At 41.3% G+C, this 18,407-nt stretch overlaps 1 protein-coding gene across 1 annotated transcript in view; it reads right to left on the reverse strand.

Annotated features, from left to right (window-relative positions):
- The window catches only part of LOC146208308 (uncharacterized), a 182,586-nt gene that overhangs the window by 136,895 nt on the left and 27,284 nt on the right, over window positions 1–18,407 (reverse strand). Inside the window, exons 16-32 of the mRNA XM_084578330.1 lie at window positions 17,527–17,639; window positions 17,143–17,260; window positions 16,274–16,423; window positions 15,868–15,981; window positions 15,671–15,797; window positions 14,064–14,114; window positions 12,776–12,850; window positions 12,107–12,235; window positions 11,222–11,445; window positions 9,854–9,963; window positions 9,684–9,795; window positions 8,503–8,637; window positions 7,668–7,784; window positions 4,549–4,666; window positions 3,841–3,918; window positions 3,733–3,768; window positions 3,527–3,580 (exon numbers count right to left, since the gene is read on the reverse strand). Coding sequence (XP_084434456.1) covers window positions 3,527–3,580; window positions 3,733–3,768; window positions 3,841–3,918; window positions 4,549–4,666; window positions 7,668–7,784; window positions 8,503–8,637; window positions 9,684–9,795; window positions 9,854–9,963; window positions 11,222–11,445; window positions 12,107–12,235; window positions 12,776–12,850; window positions 14,064–14,114; window positions 15,671–15,797; window positions 15,868–15,981; window positions 16,274–16,423; window positions 17,143–17,260; window positions 17,527–17,639 — 1,861 coding nt within the window. The remainder of the gene's footprint in view (window positions 1–3,526; window positions 3,581–3,732; window positions 3,769–3,840; window positions 3,919–4,548; window positions 4,667–7,667; window positions 7,785–8,502; window positions 8,638–9,683; window positions 9,796–9,853; window positions 9,964–11,221; window positions 11,446–12,106; window positions 12,236–12,775; window positions 12,851–14,063; window positions 14,115–15,670; window positions 15,798–15,867; window positions 15,982–16,273; window positions 16,424–17,142; window positions 17,261–17,526; window positions 17,640–18,407) is intronic.

Here is an 18,407-nt window from a genome sequence, read left to right on the forward strand (position 1 = left end):
AAGTTATAGCTACTCTCCATAAGCTGCTACAGTGAAACGGTGTGCCTTCCGTTTGCTGTGAACTGTACGTGTTTTCTGTTGGCTCACAAAGTTCACTAAAGAGGCACAATTTTCAACCTGCTGGCCTTTGTAATCGCATGCGTGAAGGTACTAACTATCCAATCAAATCTTGCGGATAATTTTTATATATATACGTGGCAATTATCATCATGCGAAAATGTGCCCTAAATGCACATAAAATTGCAGCATTCTTTGTGCAACATAAAATTTAAAAAAATGATTGAGATAGGTAAGACTTCTTGCATATGCTTGTTTTAGTTGTTATTTGAGATGAACTGAATCAGATTTTTATAGCCACACTTTGAGGGCTATCAATTTGAGCAACACAGGCAAGATGGATGGAAGAAACAGAAGTGCACAGCAGTGCCTACACTTTTTGCCTATAACGAGCCTGCCAGGAGGAAACCTCGGAGAAAATCTGCGAATACTCGCGATGGATTTCAAACTGTCAGGCAGATGTCAATTCTTTACAATGCTCTTTGTGCACTTATTTGCAACTTCAACTTTCGGGCGTGCATTTTGTTGTGATCACATTTAAATGTGCGATAAAAGCAAAAAAAAACTCCATTCGACTATATTTTCGCGTGTGCATTAAAAGCAACAAAACTCCACGGAGATCCCACGTGCACTTGAATAGAAAAAGCCCACTGCTGTGCGAGACCCCGACACAAAAGCTAAATGCATTGTTCAATCATGACGCACAGACTCCGTGCAGCGATATAAAAATGGCATGCGGAGGCATTTTCATTACGTCGACAGGGCCGCACCACGTGCCGCGGGAGCACGCCTGCCCCACAGCCAGGCCTATCTGCCATACTCTTCCACTATGTATCAGCTCTGCTAGAGAGCTTCAAGCAGCACCATCTACTTCATGGATTTTGCACTACTAATGCAAATTACAGCCCCTTTCACTGCATCAGTTACATTTATTCCTTATACCAGTTATTAAAAATGTTCATCATAACACGACAAATTGTTTGACATTAACTAGAACCCCCTGCGACAAATGGTTTGGCCGTAATGGCCAAACCGGAATGCATTTGAAATGCATTTGGGGGCAGAAAAGTTGTCGGTGCGAATCTCACACATATTTTGGCTTTCATTTCAAAAAGTATTTTCATCCTCCAAAACACAACAGGTCATTTCACACTACTTCGACATTCTGCGTCAAATGGGAAACATCCTCTCCAATAATACACAAGCAGCATCATCTCCTATGTGGGTTGGGTACTAATATATAGTGATTACAAACATTCGCTATATCTGGAACATTCATTCCTTATATCAGGTATTACATCGTATAAACGTTTTGTACATCTCGAGACAAGTTGTTTGATACTATCCTTATGACAAACAATTCGGCCATAATGGCAGCCCAATGATCAGCCATGTTCACGGTTTCGAGGCAGAAAGGTCAACGGTGAGATTCTCGCACATACTTTAGGCTTTCTTTGAATTAGCAGTTTTATTCTTTGGAATGCACCAAATCATTTCACACCAACTTTATTATTCTGCGCTAAATATACTGCATCAAAGAGGCGATCCCCAAATTTTATCCAAATCCCACTTCGATGGCTGATATACAGGCTTATATATAAGAAATTGAAGGTATAGTTATCTGCTAAAGTGTTATGCACTCATTGTTGAAATGTACTTTAGTATGATCATGTGATATTAATTTTATTGCCTTTTCACCTCAGCTTGGCATTCATACCAGACAGACACGACCTCGGAAATAGAAAGTAGTAAGAGCTACCACTTCTAATGTGCAAGTGATTATGTAAACATGAAGCCATTTATGAAGAAATTCCATGCTTAAGCTAATTAGAAAGAAAAGAGAGAGCATTTTTCGTAAAATTGTATGTCAGCAGCCAAACTTCCTTTTTAACCATAAGTGTCTGTGGATATCAGCAGGGATAATAGTATGATGATGGGAATACAAATCTAGGGGGATCATTTTTTTTTTTTCATGCTTCTTAAGATACCCACAAAAAGCCCACCCACTACACTTGTGGGCGCAAAGGTAAAGTCAATCAGGGTGTCTAGCAAACCACTATTTTCAATATCCCTGACTTCTCCAGGTATTCCCTGATTATTTGAGTTCAAATTCCCTGACGAATGAAGAGGCTACAAAATGTAACTACTGATAATGAAAAAAAAAAGGTTTTATTAATCATATTCAGCAAATTACAGTAGTGAAAAGGGTGTCAGAGTTAATGGCCATTAAAAACATCAAAAGTGTACTGAAAATTAGAAGCGCACCGAGGCTAGCCTCAGAGTATAGTGTTCAGAGCCCACGCAAGGGCACGCGAGCCGCCCACCCCGCTAACAGCAGAGTCAATCCAATCCAATATGGCTGCGCACACGTGCTTGGAATTCTCCGGGGCTCTCTACCGGGGCCATAGCAGTACAACTCGCTGATCATTTTCGCGCTGGCCACTGCCGGCGTGATTATTCCTTTGTCGCGTTCTACTCTACGCAGCGCTTCTGCATATTTTATTAAGTGCACACCTTACGGGTGTATTGGTTCTTTTAGTGTGGAAGCTCAGCCATACACTGGCGTCAAAATAATATATCTCGCCTCGCCTTACAGCGCGGCCGCCGTGGCGGTCGCATACTTGCTGTGCGGCACCTTAAAATGAAAATGCACAGCAGAATATATTGTGCGATTTTCCCTGACTTGGCGAAATATTTGATGGTTTCCCCGATTTTTCCCTGTGCATAAAATTTCCCCGAAATTTCCGGTTTTCCCGGTTGCTAGACACCCTGTCAACCTGTCAACGACCTAGGTCCATTGACGTAAAGCAAGCAGCTGCTTCTGCTCAAAAGCCCACGTATGTTAACGTGCAGTGGGCTTCCTACCAAATATTGAAGATTCCTTGTTCTCCCTCCGTAGAATTTAAAGGTTTCTGCCACAGGAAATTAGGGGCCTTACTGACTCCAACCAGGAACTTCACACACAATGCCCACTCCTTCAGTCGCATCAGTTGCACACTTAAGTTGAAGTTAAAAACTCTATAAGGTGGTCAATACCTGCACTACCCTTTGGCAGCATCAGTGAAACAGATGAAGCAACAAAAAGGCACAGATATCACTGCCCAAGGTAAAACTTATTTAAAATATGTAATGCACTTCCGCATTCATGAAGTTCCTGCTGATGGACACGAAGTGCTTTGACTTGCTGCTTCTTAGAAGACAGCACTTATTGTTGGAGGGAAGTTGCTCCAATGACATCAAAGAAACTGTCGAGTACATTACACGGACAAAATAGTGCACTCCCTTCAGCAGTCGGTTCGTATCAACTTTTGTGGCAAAACCATGCACCTGTAAATACTCTAGTGAATATTTCTCTCTCTTACACCTTACTTCCCAGTTGCATATTGCAATACTTGTCGAACACAATAAACATGTACTAGAGTTTTTAATTTTTATTTGTGTAAGTAAGCTTTCGCGTACGTTTACTTACGTAAAGACATGAGGTTGCCATGGGGAAGGTTTGGGCGTGGTATCTCGGCCTTCTCTGTACAAGAAAGGGTGGACAATAATTATGGCTAAGTTCTTTTTCGCCGACTTTGCAACTGCAGGTAACTTTGGCTAACAAAGAGAGATGACACCACCTCCTTAACCAATAATGCATATCATATAACAATATATAATAAGCCGATGGCTTACTTATGAGGCTTTCGTGATTATGCTTGGATGATGACGCTGGAAAAAATCATGCAATATAGAACGAACTTGCCCTACAGCTGCGCTCGAACTGAGGTGCAAAATACATACTTGTCCTGTTGAATGGAAGCTTTAATAGGCCTCTTCGTCTTGTTGGCCGCGGTCTCTGGTGCTGGTAGCTTAAGTAACCTGGAATCCACTGCAAGCGTCAGTACACTGCACACTATGAAGATGTTGTCATTTGTCTTGAATTAAAATTTTCCACATGCAAGGGTATTCTGCGCAGTGTGAAACAAAGATTTACAATAAACAATACCTGCCCGAGGAACGAAACTCGTGCCTTCTAACACTAATGGAACCCTTTATTAACGCTCTATTAACCTCATTATTATATCAATTAGTACTAAAATTTTAAATGGCTCAGGATAAGTCAAAAACGTCATGTAGAAATGGAGGATTGAAACTATCTCTGAAAGCGACTTCTCGATCACAACGAAAAGTACCAAGATCATTTGACACATAATCGTAGGTAAATAGAAAACAAAAAACGTGGGACGCAAAAAAAGTGCTGTGTATGTGTTCCATTTTCTACATGCTGTTTTACAATAGTCAAGAGAGCTTGGCAGGGATAAATTTTAGAAAGAAGAATTAAGATTTTTCTACGTCATCAAGCATGCTCAAAGTAAGAAAGCACCAAAAACAAGACACGGGACAAAAATGAGCACAATTAAACCGTGAACCAGAAAACGTTTCACAGAAAACCCTATACATAAGGTGCCCTATAAGGTATAAGGTGCCCTTACATGTAGTCTGACTTACTCTGCACCACAGAAGTCATTCGGCCAAATCTCTGCGAACAGCCACTGTTGTAGTTCTCATAGTCCACATTGAACAGGGCAACGCATGCGCCGGTGTTGAGTTCAAAAGCTTTGCTGATCTGTGAGAAGCAATGACCAAAAGGTGCCACTAATGAAACTCCACCTAACCATAGCAGCCCTTTTTTTTAAGCACTGTTTACACCAAGTAAACCCTGATTAACAGTATTGTTTCAGCTTCTATTATGAACAGTCTCAATTAAGAATGTGCAAGCTACCAGGGCAGGAATGGAGATTCCATGCCATCACCTTCGCTGCCACTGTCCAGCAAAAATTTTAATATGTGCATAATGAGGTTGCAGGACGTCATATTACGCCATGCGTTATCACGACAGTAAAACAATGTGATGTCAAAATTATATTTACATGGTTATTATGATAACGAGATGCATTTTTTATGTTGGAATTGTTTTAATCCTGTATGCGTGATATAAAAAATGGCAGTGTCGTTCACTCCTGTGGGACGGCAACGACCTCAGCCTCAGGTGTGCCGAAGACTCATTCGACATAACCTGTGAACAGTTCAAATGTGACTTTTAATTGAGCAAGGAAACTGTGCAGCGGCTACATAACAAACTAGGTCAAAATATATGGCAGGTGTGGAACATCCATTATGGTAAAGCGGAAACTGTTCTGTGCATTGCATTTTTTTAAGACAGGAAGCACCCTGTCATTATTTGGCAGTGAGGGAGCAAGTGGCCTAATGCAACCTTCCATGAGCACCTACATTCAGTGCAGCACGGGGGTGATTATACGTTTGGTGCTCAGGACTGCAGAGAAAAAAGTGCTGTATATGACTGATTTCTCTGGCTTGGTTTGGTTTGGGGAGTTGAACGTCCCAAAGCAACTCTGGCTATGAGAGATGCCACAGTGAAGGGCTCCGGAACGTTCGATCACCTGGATTACTTGAACATGCACCGACATCACAGAGCACACGGGTTCCTTGTGATATGTGGATCCTCACCATCAATGCACTAGCGTGTTTTGTACATGACTCCATCTGGCAGTGTTGAACTCTTAGACCAATCGCTGTTTGCAAGGTTCAAACCAGAAACATCATCAACCACAGCATATCACACATTACTACGACCATAGAAGCATGAAATTAGTAAAAGCCTTGAAGCCATCAGCTGATCTTATACCGGCATGATTGTTTCAGCCCAGAAAATGGACTGAATCAGGAAACACGCTGTTGTCGGCTATAAATATGGTCACGACTTTTAAAAACAATTTCTTGATCACATGAGTTCTTTACACTTTTTCTCAATCACATAAATCTCAACACCTAGTATATTATACATCTCATTGCTACAACCTTTCTACAAAATGGACTTTTTGAAAAATAAATTGTTATATGGGCCTTTGTCAAAAACAAAGCAAACAATTTGGGCGCATCTTTTAGTATCTCATTGGCTGTCTTCATAGCATGTGGTGGATCAACGTCATGATGAATTTCATAGTTGTCACATCATACGCCATTTTGGAGTCATCACCGATGGCAGGGAATTTTGGCATCATTATATTATTATTGCAACCCAGATGTCCCTCTAGGCTGAGTAGCCGAGCTCAATTTATATTGCCAGCCATTAAAATCTTATGACAGCAAGAAAATCAAGCATCCTTGCCCGTTCACAACTTGAGAGTTCTAGGAGTGCAAATAAGAGTCCCACAATGCAATTTATAAACCCTTTCAGGTGCCAATTTACATTTTCATCTAGGAACATTCTTCTACCTAAGAACACACAATTTGTTAATTTTTCAGCACAAAATAATAGGCATTGATTTATCACAAGGACGTGTAAAATTTTGTACAAAGTTTAATAATGTATGAAAATAGCAGCATCGAAATGTCACCACTTATCAAGTAAACACCCAAACAACTGTGACAAACAAACAATTGTTTGGCTTGGTTTCTGGGGTTTAACATCCCAAAGCGACTCAGGCTATGAGAGACACCATAGTGGAGGACTCCAGAAATTTCGACCATCTGGGGTTGTTGAATGTGCACTAACATCGCACAGCACACAGGCGTCTTGCTTTTCGCCTCCATCGAAAAGCGGCCGCTGAGGCCAGGATTGTGACAACCAAACAACTGTGAAAATAATTCCACAGTCTCAGAAAAAGTTTCGAGTTCACTTAGTACACAATGCCCCCGTCGGGGTGGCGCAGTGGTTACGGCGCTCAACTACTGTTCCCAAGGATGCGGGATCGAATCCTGGCCTCGGCGGCCGCTTTTCATTGGAGGCGAAAAGCAAGGCGTCCGTGTGCTGTGCGATGTCAGTGCATGTTAAAGAATCCCAGGTGGTCGAAACTTCCGGAGTCCTCCACTATGGCGTCTCTCATAGCCTGAGTCGCTTCGGGACGTTAAACCCCACAAACCAAACCAAACCACTTGGTACACAACTGTGCACATAGCATGTAGCAGGTTTAAGAGTCAGAAGAAGCAACGCCTGTTCCCTAATTCCACGAGCAGCACATAAATTCATCAAGTGAAAAAAGATTTGTGAGAAGTGACACTCATTGCATTTTACGAGCTGATGCATAGGTGGCGCCTATTTACTATGACGCATAGTTTAAAGTTGCAGTTTACGTGATTCAGCTGCAACAACAAATGAAATCTGCTAAACGAGTAAAGAAAGAAGAGAAACTATTTCTGAGCAGCAAAATTCATTGCAACTTCACAAGTTAATGGACACTACAAAGAGTAAACACTCAAAGACAGCCTGCATTACGTCAACGCCGCGAAGACATCACAGCAACATCACTTCTCTTTTTTTTTCCATAGACGCAGTGTCTAAACAACCAGCTTTGACAAGCTTACCGGGGAAGAACCCTAGCTGCACACTGTACCTGCCGTGTATAGGTAGTCGTATGAAAAAGGTGCCCTCCCCACCCCTTTCCTCACATACACAAAATTTTAAATTTTAATGATACAGTTTAATAGTCATGCAAAACACTGCCACTTAGCAGTGCAGCTTCTACTGTTCAATGCTACAACATCTAGGCTTCCGCTCGAGTAGCTACAAGACAGTTCAGAAGAAATTAAGAAAAATCGGTGCAAACCTTGGCAGAAAGTTGATCTTCAGTCTCGTACGCTTGCCAGAGCTTGCCCTTTTGCCGGAGAGTGCAGAGTGCACCCCGCGGCTGGCCTACCTCGACCCAGTTCTTAGTGTCACACGCCTGCAGAGGCAAGTCACGATTTTCACCCTTCCCGCCGACACTGCAATATTGAACTTGAGAGATCTCATGACAAGCAAATGCAGCATGTTACGCAGAGGCTGATAACTTTCCAAATTCTACTGCAACTGCTGTTGAGGTAAGCTGTCAAAATCGATATACCTTTATAAGACATTTCATTAAAGTAAAAAGTTTACGATGATGTGCCACTTGACAGTTCGGTTAGCTGCCATCTTATCTGGTGATAAATTAGCAATATAAATGAACTGCTAAGGTTGAGTTGTGTAACGTAACGTTGCATACGGTAACAAAGCAATAAGTAAAGCAATTTGGCTCATGGTGCAAGATCACTCAAAAACAGATGTAGAAAGACTAATGCAACTTACAAATAGTGTACATTCAGAAGTCATTGAGTAACCATTTACAAAGAATAATAAAAGAACAAAAGAGCTTTACTCGAATTTAGAGAATCACGCCTTTCCAAGAACTTCCCAGATATGCAGTAGCAGGAAAAATGGCTCACAGGACCAGTGGTCCTAGGTCAGCTAATTTAAAAAAAAAGCAAGAAATGTAAGATTTTTGAACCAGCACAAATTAGTATGGCAAGGAGAAAAATCTCTATAACAGCAGTTCAAAATTCTCAGCATGGCTTGAATAAAAAAGCAAAATTAAAATGATGTAAAGGCCCACAGCAAAGCCTAACTAATACATATACACTTACTTCAGCATAGTTTAGAAGGTTATGCCGGCAAAGGTACCAGTCATCCGATGCCAAGAATTCAATCACAGCCAAGTTCACAGAGAAGCAGGCTTGCTTGCCAGCACCCATACGTCCAAGCCAGCGCAATGCCGTTTCCTGCAAGCCAGCCCAGGAATGAACCCTTTGGTACCCTTTTTTTGTAGGAGGTCCCAAAAGATGCCCGACCATTTTCATGATCTTTATCTTTCTGCAAACATGGCCGTACCTAACTGCACCGTTCAGGACTTCTATAGTAGGATACAACTTAAAAAAAAATAGCAGTTACAAACTATAGGAAATGGTTCTTCTATAGTAGGACTTCTATAGCAGGATACAAATTTTAAAAAATAGCAGCAGTAAGCTATTGGCAATGGTTCTTGATGTGTGTATTATTCTACTGAACAGTAAATAGAAAAATGTTTTTGATGTTTGAATACACCAAACAAGCCAGAAGTGTTGATATTCCTGGGCTGTAATTTGGTCTGATGGTAAGCCTTTTATTTAGGTAACCAAAAGGACCTTAACAGCGGACTACTTTCTGTCAGGGAGAAATTGTGTGCGACAGTTACAGCAGACTTGAGCTGCACCCGAACTTCCAAACGACTGTTCATCGGCAATTTGCAGATTTTCAAATCCAAATTCTAGAAGCTTGACGAGCTCTTTTACATGTAAGAGGGAGCACATAACGAGAGCATCAGAACACGCTCTCATTTTTCTGTAGCATCTTTCGGACACAACTAAATTGTCACCATTTATTTAAATTACAACTGTGCCAGAACAGTTTCACACCACCTAGGTAGATGATAATGAGTAGTTTTCTCCTTAAAGTGAAGCATATTGCCGCTCAGTGGATACCTATAAATATGTTGCATCAAACTAAAAGAGTTCCTCTGAAGACTGAAAGTAAAACTGTCATTTGAAATATGTAAAACTGAGCCCTAATACTACAACAAATACTTGTAGGAGTAGTTCTTCATACAAAATGCGTAAATAGGCTCCGGTTCCCAAGTAAGACATAAAAAAGACATAAAAACGAAGATGTAAGAATCCCCTTCTGCACATTCTTTTCTGAACAAGTGCTTAACTAAATTGTAATGGCAAACCACTGAATTGACTGCCTTCAATCGGCTTTTGGTACATCGTTTGGGAAGCCTTTGTCTTACCACAGGAACTATCGGCGAGTGGTTAGGAATATCAAAGGTCGATGGCAAGGCAACTTCGCAGTAGCCCGGTGAGCGTCTGTAGTGGGTCTGGAACACCACTAGGTGACTGAACCTAAAAGATACGCACGGATTAAACCACTGTACACAAAAATATTTTAGTGCGAGATTACTTGAAGATGTCACCCAGGCGAACCGCCATCACGCTCGGTGGTGCGGCGATGTCGACAACATCCAAGCTGACCACGATCTGCAGGTCATTGGCAAAGAACTCGTGCATTACCTGCAGAAAGAGCAATGGTGCATCCAGAGACATGTGTCAAGAAAGAAGAAAATAAAAGCCCAGACTTTTCCCTAGCTAACAAAGCTGAGCAGGCTTTCCAGCTTAGCAGTTAATTTCTTCTACTTTGAGCTGCTTTTCTGACATTACTCACCTGAATAAGGGCCCTTTTCCTTACAGTATGGTAAAACGAGCTTTATCAGTCCTTTTAACTTCAAGGAATCTGAGTAATTTCAATTTTGTTTCCATCCCACAAATTCTTATGCGCGTGTACAAAAAGCATGGTCCCTCAAACTCACAAAATCAACTAACAATGACTCATTTTGGTGAAGCCTGAAGCACAAAAAAGAAAGGGATGGTCTAGAGACTCAGGAGATATCAACAATGACTACCTGTTGCTATAAATAACAGCAGTATGCTTTTGAAACAAGAACAAACAAATGGGATGTTATGGGTTCAGCATACGATCTCATGAAATTGAAAAATTACATGATATTGTGTGTCACAATAAAGCAACAGAGTTTTAGCACAAAGCAATGATGCTTATATGTGTACTAGAAGTTGAGACAAGCTTGTAAGTTGTAATATGTTCCTGTTTCCAGCTGTTCAGAATGCCTGAATGGTTGCTGCAAACACAGTTGAAAAACTGTAACAATAAACACAAAATCTGTGGTTTACGTGAGCCGCACATTAAGCTGATAAATCGTTCACACAAGATGTCCCACATATAGTGTATTCCAACTTATTGTTTCACTTCGACTTAGATTGGGAGCAACGAAGTGATTGAATTTTTTTTACTGTGACAAATTATGAAAGTTACTACAGTGAATTAACCTCACGAATGCATTTGTACAACTTTCATGTCATCAGTTTTTAGGTGTCTATGGGGCTAGGCATTAGTAGTTATTTAATGAGAGACTTCAATTACAATAGCAGTATTAAACTGTTAGCATCCTTCTATAGTCGATCCCAGATATACCACGTTATTGCTTATATCAAACACTCATTATCCTCAATATCCTCCCGTGCAAAAGTACAGGCGCGGTGTTTGCATTTACCAACTCCGGTTCAGCGGAACATTGAGCGAACATCAAACTGTACGCCATGCCCCTGCAAGGAGTGTTTTTGCTAATGGTGTCTCACGATCAATTTTCGCGTTAGGAGCTGAATAGGCTCAACGATCTAGGGCCCTTGCACTGCTCAGTAAAATTGGCAATAGCAATACCTAGCTAGTATTGCACATAATAGTAAGAAAATTTACCGCAAGGGCACTCGACAATTTTGCAATGCCATGGGATGTTCGGTTCACATTCAGCAGCGCAAGTCCATTGAAGCCCTGGTCCCTCAGCACAGTTGCTGCCAGCTTGCCAAAGGCCATGCCAGCTTTGGAGCCAGATTTAGTCAAGTAGTCAATGAGCCTGTCGTCATCGAAACCAAGGAAAAGGGCCATGTCACGGCGAAGCTCACGCCAACGCCATGTTCCTCCTGAAAAAAGAAAAAAACTTTTACTATTCCTCCCCTCCGTGCACGGCTACCTTTACAAAAGCAGAGAGAGGGGAGAAAAATGAATGGCACAGCAGTGCTATCATACATATATAGGCTAAAGTAAGCCATGATCCTGTTAAAACTGTTTTAAAATATGAGCAATTTTAGCTCCTTAAAGCACCAAAATACAAGTGATATCTGAAGTTTTGTAATTTGGTGACCCTGCATTTCTATACTAAGCTAACGAGAATGACCTCCAATACAAGTGTAGGCAGCAACAGTTACGTGTTCATGGTCAAAAAGAAATGTAGGAAGAAGATATGCATGAAAGACACAGCAAGGTAAATGCAGAGAAGAAATAGACTGAATGAAGAAGCCTTAAAAGTTATCCTTAAGAGTTATGCTTTCCGTGCAGTCAACTAAACATCCCCATTAGAGGGTGCTTTCCGGCGTCAGTCATTACTAGTCCACCCCGTAGATAAATTTCTGCAGCTTGTAATGTAGTTTTTTGGCCAATCCACCAGCACACAATGGAAAGTAGATTGTTCTTTAGATACACAGTTTACTACATATTTGCTCCAGGTTCCCGAAAACCAAACAGGAAAGCTGGTTTAAAAGAGCAAACAAAGATTGGATCAAGCATGCATTAGACGACACATACTTGGAACAATAATAGTCTGCGTTGCTTGGTTGAAGAGTGCCCCAGAAAAGACCAGATGTGTGCAGTATCCCTGAGGAACTGCAGCCTCATCTTTAACGGCCTTGGAGATCACACAAACTAATGGCCGCTCTGAAAGAGAAGCAGCAAGAACTGTAGAAAAATTTTAAGCTCTCTATGACTACTGAGTTTCATTACCCCATGATAGGCCATTACTTAGCTCATCGAGAGACCTGCTGACACTCCTGGCCATGCAGGATTAAGTATGCGCCCCATTCTAGGTCAGAATGCTGAACAATGCTGGGCACACAAAGGAATATTGCCGTCAAAAATACCCAGACTTCTTAAATTTGATGTTCTGCTTTATAAGTATACCTGATAAACTTCAAAAGTCTCACACCCAAATTTTTCAAGTTTTCTGCTTGAGATTGAAGCCAACAACTAATGTAATTATGTGGCTGGGACGACCGGATGGACACAGACGTGAATGTTAGACAAAACACTGGTGGGTTACACACACTGCTCCTTGGGAAAACCACAAATGAAATTGCCTTTTTTGGTATTTTCTTAAAAAGAGGGTGCAGATGCTATCAGAAAGCTTTCTGATAAGTAAGATTGTTCCCCAGAACATTTAGGAAAGTTTGCATACTCATGAAGTTCTGTAAAACTTACCAGAAGGATACTCTTCAAAACTGCTGCTTGTTGTGGTAGCGCTACTACCAGTCTCACGAGAATTGTCAAGAAAGCCTGCAACATACAAATGCAATGTGGTCAGACAGTAGGTCTGCAAGAAAAAGGCTGCAGCATCAACCTGCAGAGAAATCATCCCTCTGAAAATATGAAGTCCTGGTGCTCACTGTAGATGCCAGCAGCGTAAATAATAATGATGCAATAACTGCATCTCATAGTAATAGAACTCTGATTTGCCCTCATAAAAATTCTCGAAAGGCAAAGCGAAGTTGTTTTAATTTGTCAATTTCCTTGCTTTCCTGTTTCAGAGTAAGAACAAACACCTACTAAGACATCAATTTCATTAAGGTGAGAGAGGTGGCTGCCTGCCCAGTTCTAATGTCAAGGTCTTGAGAAATGCTGGTTAGATTTAGAAAATAGGCAAGGCCATTTCCTGACTGAACTACTATATCTGTGTGCAATTTTCGGTAGTTAGCATTGAAGCACCACAACATCCAGAGGGCAATCAGAGACACGAACAATGGACAAAGAAATGGGAGAGGATCAGTACTGTGCATCGTGTAGAGGTTTGTCATCTTTTTGTGCCCTCTACAATCACACTGCACACTTCATGGTGCGATTACAGCCAACGCTTTATTACAACCAAATATTGCAACCAAAACGATGAGAAAGGAGTGAATTTATGAATACTATGCACAAAGCAGTTGTACAAAGGATACACCGCACTTGTACTGCAAGACTGGCAGGCAGCTGCGAAAGATGTTTTCTTGCAACTGTGGCAACTGTTACACTTCAGCTTTGCCTTCATGAGTATGATGCTGCTAAGAACGGCTGAGCTGCTCAGTCCCGGCCCTATGTGCCCTCCACCACCTCTACAAACCTTTACCAGCGAATTGGCTGTCAGCGAGCACCCGAAAAATATGAAGTCCAGCTTTATCGTAGACATACAGGCATGACTATGTAGCCTAGGAGTAGAGCATCTGACTATGGGTTCAACGGTCCTATAGGGCTAGATTCCCATCTCACCTCTCACCATGAAAGAGCTAGCTGCCCAAGTTGGTAGCTGCCAACACGGAAATATTATGTGGTACCGTGATATCATACAACCTAACAGGCAATCAGTGTCTGGCCAAGCCACCTGCAAACTATCACCTGCCAGAGGCATGCTCATAATTTTTCACTCATGGGCCTTTAAAGTGGTCACATTAAAATGATGCACAATGCAGAAGAAAATGAAGACATCTTGTGTCCTCCCAGGTTCACAGCTTACCTTGCTGAATGCTTGGACTGCCCTTCTTTCCAGTCGGTGCAGTGGCTTCATCTAGAGCAAAATATGCAGCCATGAAGAACTTCTCACAGAAAACAGTGAAATTATATGCTTTGAAATCTGAACTCATGTCTTATATCAATGCTATTAATAGGAGACTATGCTTTCTCAAGGTAAAAGTTACCATTTGCTAAGCATGCTGTTAATTTTTCAGGCACCTTTATGCACAAGATTAAACAAATGATATAGCATCAAACACAATGTACAAAAGCCTAGAAGGTCACACATATCCACCTCACTCTACACTTTAATGATACACTTTGTACATATACTCGTAAACAAGCAATACTGGAAAGGAAGATCAAGTTATTGATTGGTTGATTGATTGATCAATCGATTTAGAGGTTTAACGTCCCAAATCAACTAAGGCTACGAAAGACTCTGTAGTGGAGGGTTCCGGAGATTTCGACCACCTGGGGTTCTTGAATTTCTTCCACCAAAACATGACAGTAGGGGCGTGCAAATACTGAAATTTTCAGATACTGAACGGATACAAATATGGGGGAAAAAAATGCATTCAAATATCAAATTGGATATCGAATACCTGATCAATTAAACAAAAATGAAAAATTATAGTAACATTGTTCATCTTGTTTATTTCAAAATTCAAATGGCATTTGCAATTAAAATTGAACTAGAATTGCGTGCAAGTGAATAACTCATTAATTTGGCCTTCAAGGGAGAAGAAAAAAATAAGCGAAAAGCAGAAAACTCGAATTATAAAATGGGCCTGAAAAAAAAGTACCGAAAACTGTTTGCACCAAAGTAATTTTATCTGGTCAACACCAACACGTTGACTGTATGCACCTGAGATGAAACTGAAGTGAGGATGACATTTTTCCCCCGGTTTCAACAAGCACTTGGCTTTGCGCACGCTATCGGGAAGGCTTTCTCCCAAAATGGAAGGTCCCTCTTCACAAAATGGCCCAGCCGTGTTTTGAGGATGCTTCACTGCATGTGGAAAGCTAGCTTTGCAGTGAAGCGCACAGTGCGGTGAATTCGGAAATTTTCAGCGTACTATTCGGTAATTTCGAATATTAGAAAAATTCCAGTTACCGCTCTTTCGAATACGAATCAAATAGAAAAGTATTCTAAATTTCTAATATTTGTATTTCCCTATACAAAAGGGTATACATCACTACAAAATGATTCACCACCAAGCAGTTATTCCCATATATTTATGGCTGCTCGAATACCACATGCATTAGGTGCTGAAACTTGCTAAAATATAGATTTTTCTACCATCACTATAGTATATGCTGTTTCACAGTTGTCTTGAAATTGCAGTCTTGCTTCATTTATTTAATACTAAATGCACAAATCTACAGATGCTTTCTAATGAATTCCATGCTACAATCAGATGGTAATATATGAAGACAAAACTATAGCAAGACAAGAAAATACAGCTTATTCAGCATTGTATATATCCTAACTGATGCATTCTTTTAGAGGCATTTTTCTGCAGATGCATTTTCCAAACTAATGCAACAGGACAAAGTTTTCACCAAAACTAATCATCCTTACACAAACCTAAAATGCACACAGCTCACCTAACCACTGCCGCAGAGACTTCATGCGAGCATACGGCGTCCCGTGGCAACGTCCTGAGGAATCCTCATAGTCGTAGTTGAAAGCAGCAACACAAGGCGCTAGTACATTTCTTGAGGCAGCAAGCACCTATGTCAACACCAGTTAATTTACTTAAGGTGATAAATATCATTTTTATTATTACTGCTGAAATTGTTACCTTGCTCTTCAGAGTTGCTGGTGTTTCGAATGAATGAAGAACATTGCTTAGCTGGCCTATGTTTGTTAAAGTGTAGTCATCTTGCTTGTATGCCCATTCATCTTTGTTACAGACCTGCAAACATTAAAAAGGTTTAAGTGGTTATATTATAGTGCAACAAGTCCATGATATTTGTGTCAGTTTAATAGATAGTGAGAACCACGTGAAAATTTCAGAGCATTCACCAACACTAAGCACAGCACTACATGCCTCCCTGCAGTAACACAAGTGGGGACAATAAGTACCAAAACAAGATATACTCGAAAAGAAAGCACATAAGAAGAATGCGGAATCATGTTCCACTATAAGGCTCATGGACGTGCAAGAAGTTGACTTTAGTGTAAAAATATCTATTGTTGATGCTAACCTGTTCGTAATGTAGGTGTTCCTCACTGTAGCACGCCTCGTCCACAACCATAGGTCCATACATGTGGTAGGCAAAGGCCCGCATATCCACAGAGAAGCACAGGTACGAAGAACCAATAGTCACATTCTGCATCCAGCCAAGGGCAAGGTTCTGCACAAAACCAATGCAGAGCAGCATTGCCGACTGTGACAGATATTCAAACAGCTCATATGACCAGACCTTGCTGTGTTTTTTGAGAACAAAACAAAATTCCAAGAGTTCCCGCTAAAACTGATTTCAGAATAGACTATTTTCTACCAAGCCCTATTAATTATGACCTTCAAGCAAATTATGAAATTACTGCAAAATTACTGTAAGTATAAATCACAACTATCTAGTATGTTGCACACATAATGACCTACAGTTGCAAGCAGTGGCCAGAATGCAATATGAGAAAGTTGATGATCCTATATATGTTTTCTGTCATTTTACTCTTTCCTAACAGTCAAGGCAAGAAGAAAAATTGATGCAGAGGTTAGTATCAGCAATTTACATTGACTCATGACGACAGTCCACTGCACTTTCAATCCTTCTGTCACTGTTGTATCTTTTTAAACAGAACTGGTGGCCTGGAGTATGAGCATAGACTAGAGTCGGCAAGGAAAGGTACAGTGAAGATGGTTACATATAGTCCCTAGCTACGTATATACAGGAGAACCTGCAGTCTGGAATGGCCTGTTTTGAGAACTGCTACATGTCAGCACTATCACCTGGTACTAAAGAACACTATAGTCTACACACTCGAGCATGAATTAAAAGTAAAGACTCAATAAACTAAAGCAATAATACACAAATTAATACACAGCAATGAGTAGAGAACAGCAGCCTACCACGGGCACTTGGGGTATACATGTGGACAATGGTTGGTTGAAGGTTGACGCTGGTGTGGCACGACAAGGGCCATAATCCCCACTGTAGTGTGTGTTCACCACAAGAAAATCTACGTTCCTGGAAGAAAAGAGACCGCACGAGTGAAGCTGTCATGCATCACAGTCGAGCCCAGAAAGAAGGTATTGTCGATGCCATAAAACAGGGCATGAATAGACGATGGTTCCGCTCTACGACATAGTGCTGTTCACTGTCGTGCTGATGACAAATAGAGCTTATATAGCTGATGAAGGCATGATGCACCATGAAGAATACCAAACAGCTTTCTTTTCAAAACATTACAGACGAGTCAAGCATGAAAAAACAATGAAAGGTAAATCACTTACTCGTTAAGTGCGCTCAATTGGACGGCTGTGTGCACAGCTGGCTTATCATAGTCGACCATCTGAAGGCTGAGCAATACACACAAGCCATTATTTTGGTACACATCGTGTAATTCCTGCAAGAAACCAAGCAGTAGATAGTTATATGCACACTTCGCATTATCTGAATGCTGTTAAAATAGCTCTAGTCCGAGTAACTCACTCCCTGCACCCTCTGGAAAACATAGAAGGCGCACGTTGATTTTGAGAAAGCAGCATATGTTAGACACTTCACTCGGGTTAAACAACAGCATATTTGCATATAAGGGGTGTCGTGGTGGCCTGGATACAGCGGCATGGCGAAGGGTCATTTTAACTCCTTAAACTCCGAGCGCACACATGCATAAGCTTGCTTTGCTGACCCCGACGACACGAGTTCTTGCGTCGAAGTGCACTAGTTGATGACGTAATATGGCACATGCTTGACATTTTTCGAAAGAGCTAAAACAACATGGACGGAGAAGCAGACAGGGACAGGCGCTTGTGTCAAACCTGCACTAGCTAGACCGATCCGCCACTTTTCTGATATCACATGCCACTCGCGCGACAGGCAAATCGCTCGTGTGTGCTTGCAGGAGCAAAACACGCACTGTTTCGCGTACGAGAGGTCAATGAATGAATGCTGATCGATGTAAAATCATAGTCAGAATGTGAAATGCTGCTCGAGGGCTCATCCAGGGTCCTTGAACGCTGTCGCTGATAGCTGTAGTGAGACTACATCGTGCCGCACACGACATCCTTCACAGGTTTCCTTTTCATGTGTATCAGCTACCATTTTCGTAATTTAGGTAGTGTGCCCGCATCCGTTCCGGACAGTACACCACATATGACATCTCATCACACAA

The sequence above is a fragment of the Amblyomma maculatum genome, chromosome 1 (assembly GCF_055883805.1).
Source record: "Amblyomma maculatum isolate TAMU_Amacu chromosome 1, ASM5588380v1, whole genome shotgun sequence".
NCBI lineage: Eukaryota > Metazoa > Arthropoda > Arachnida > Ixodida > Ixodidae > Amblyomma > Amblyomma maculatum.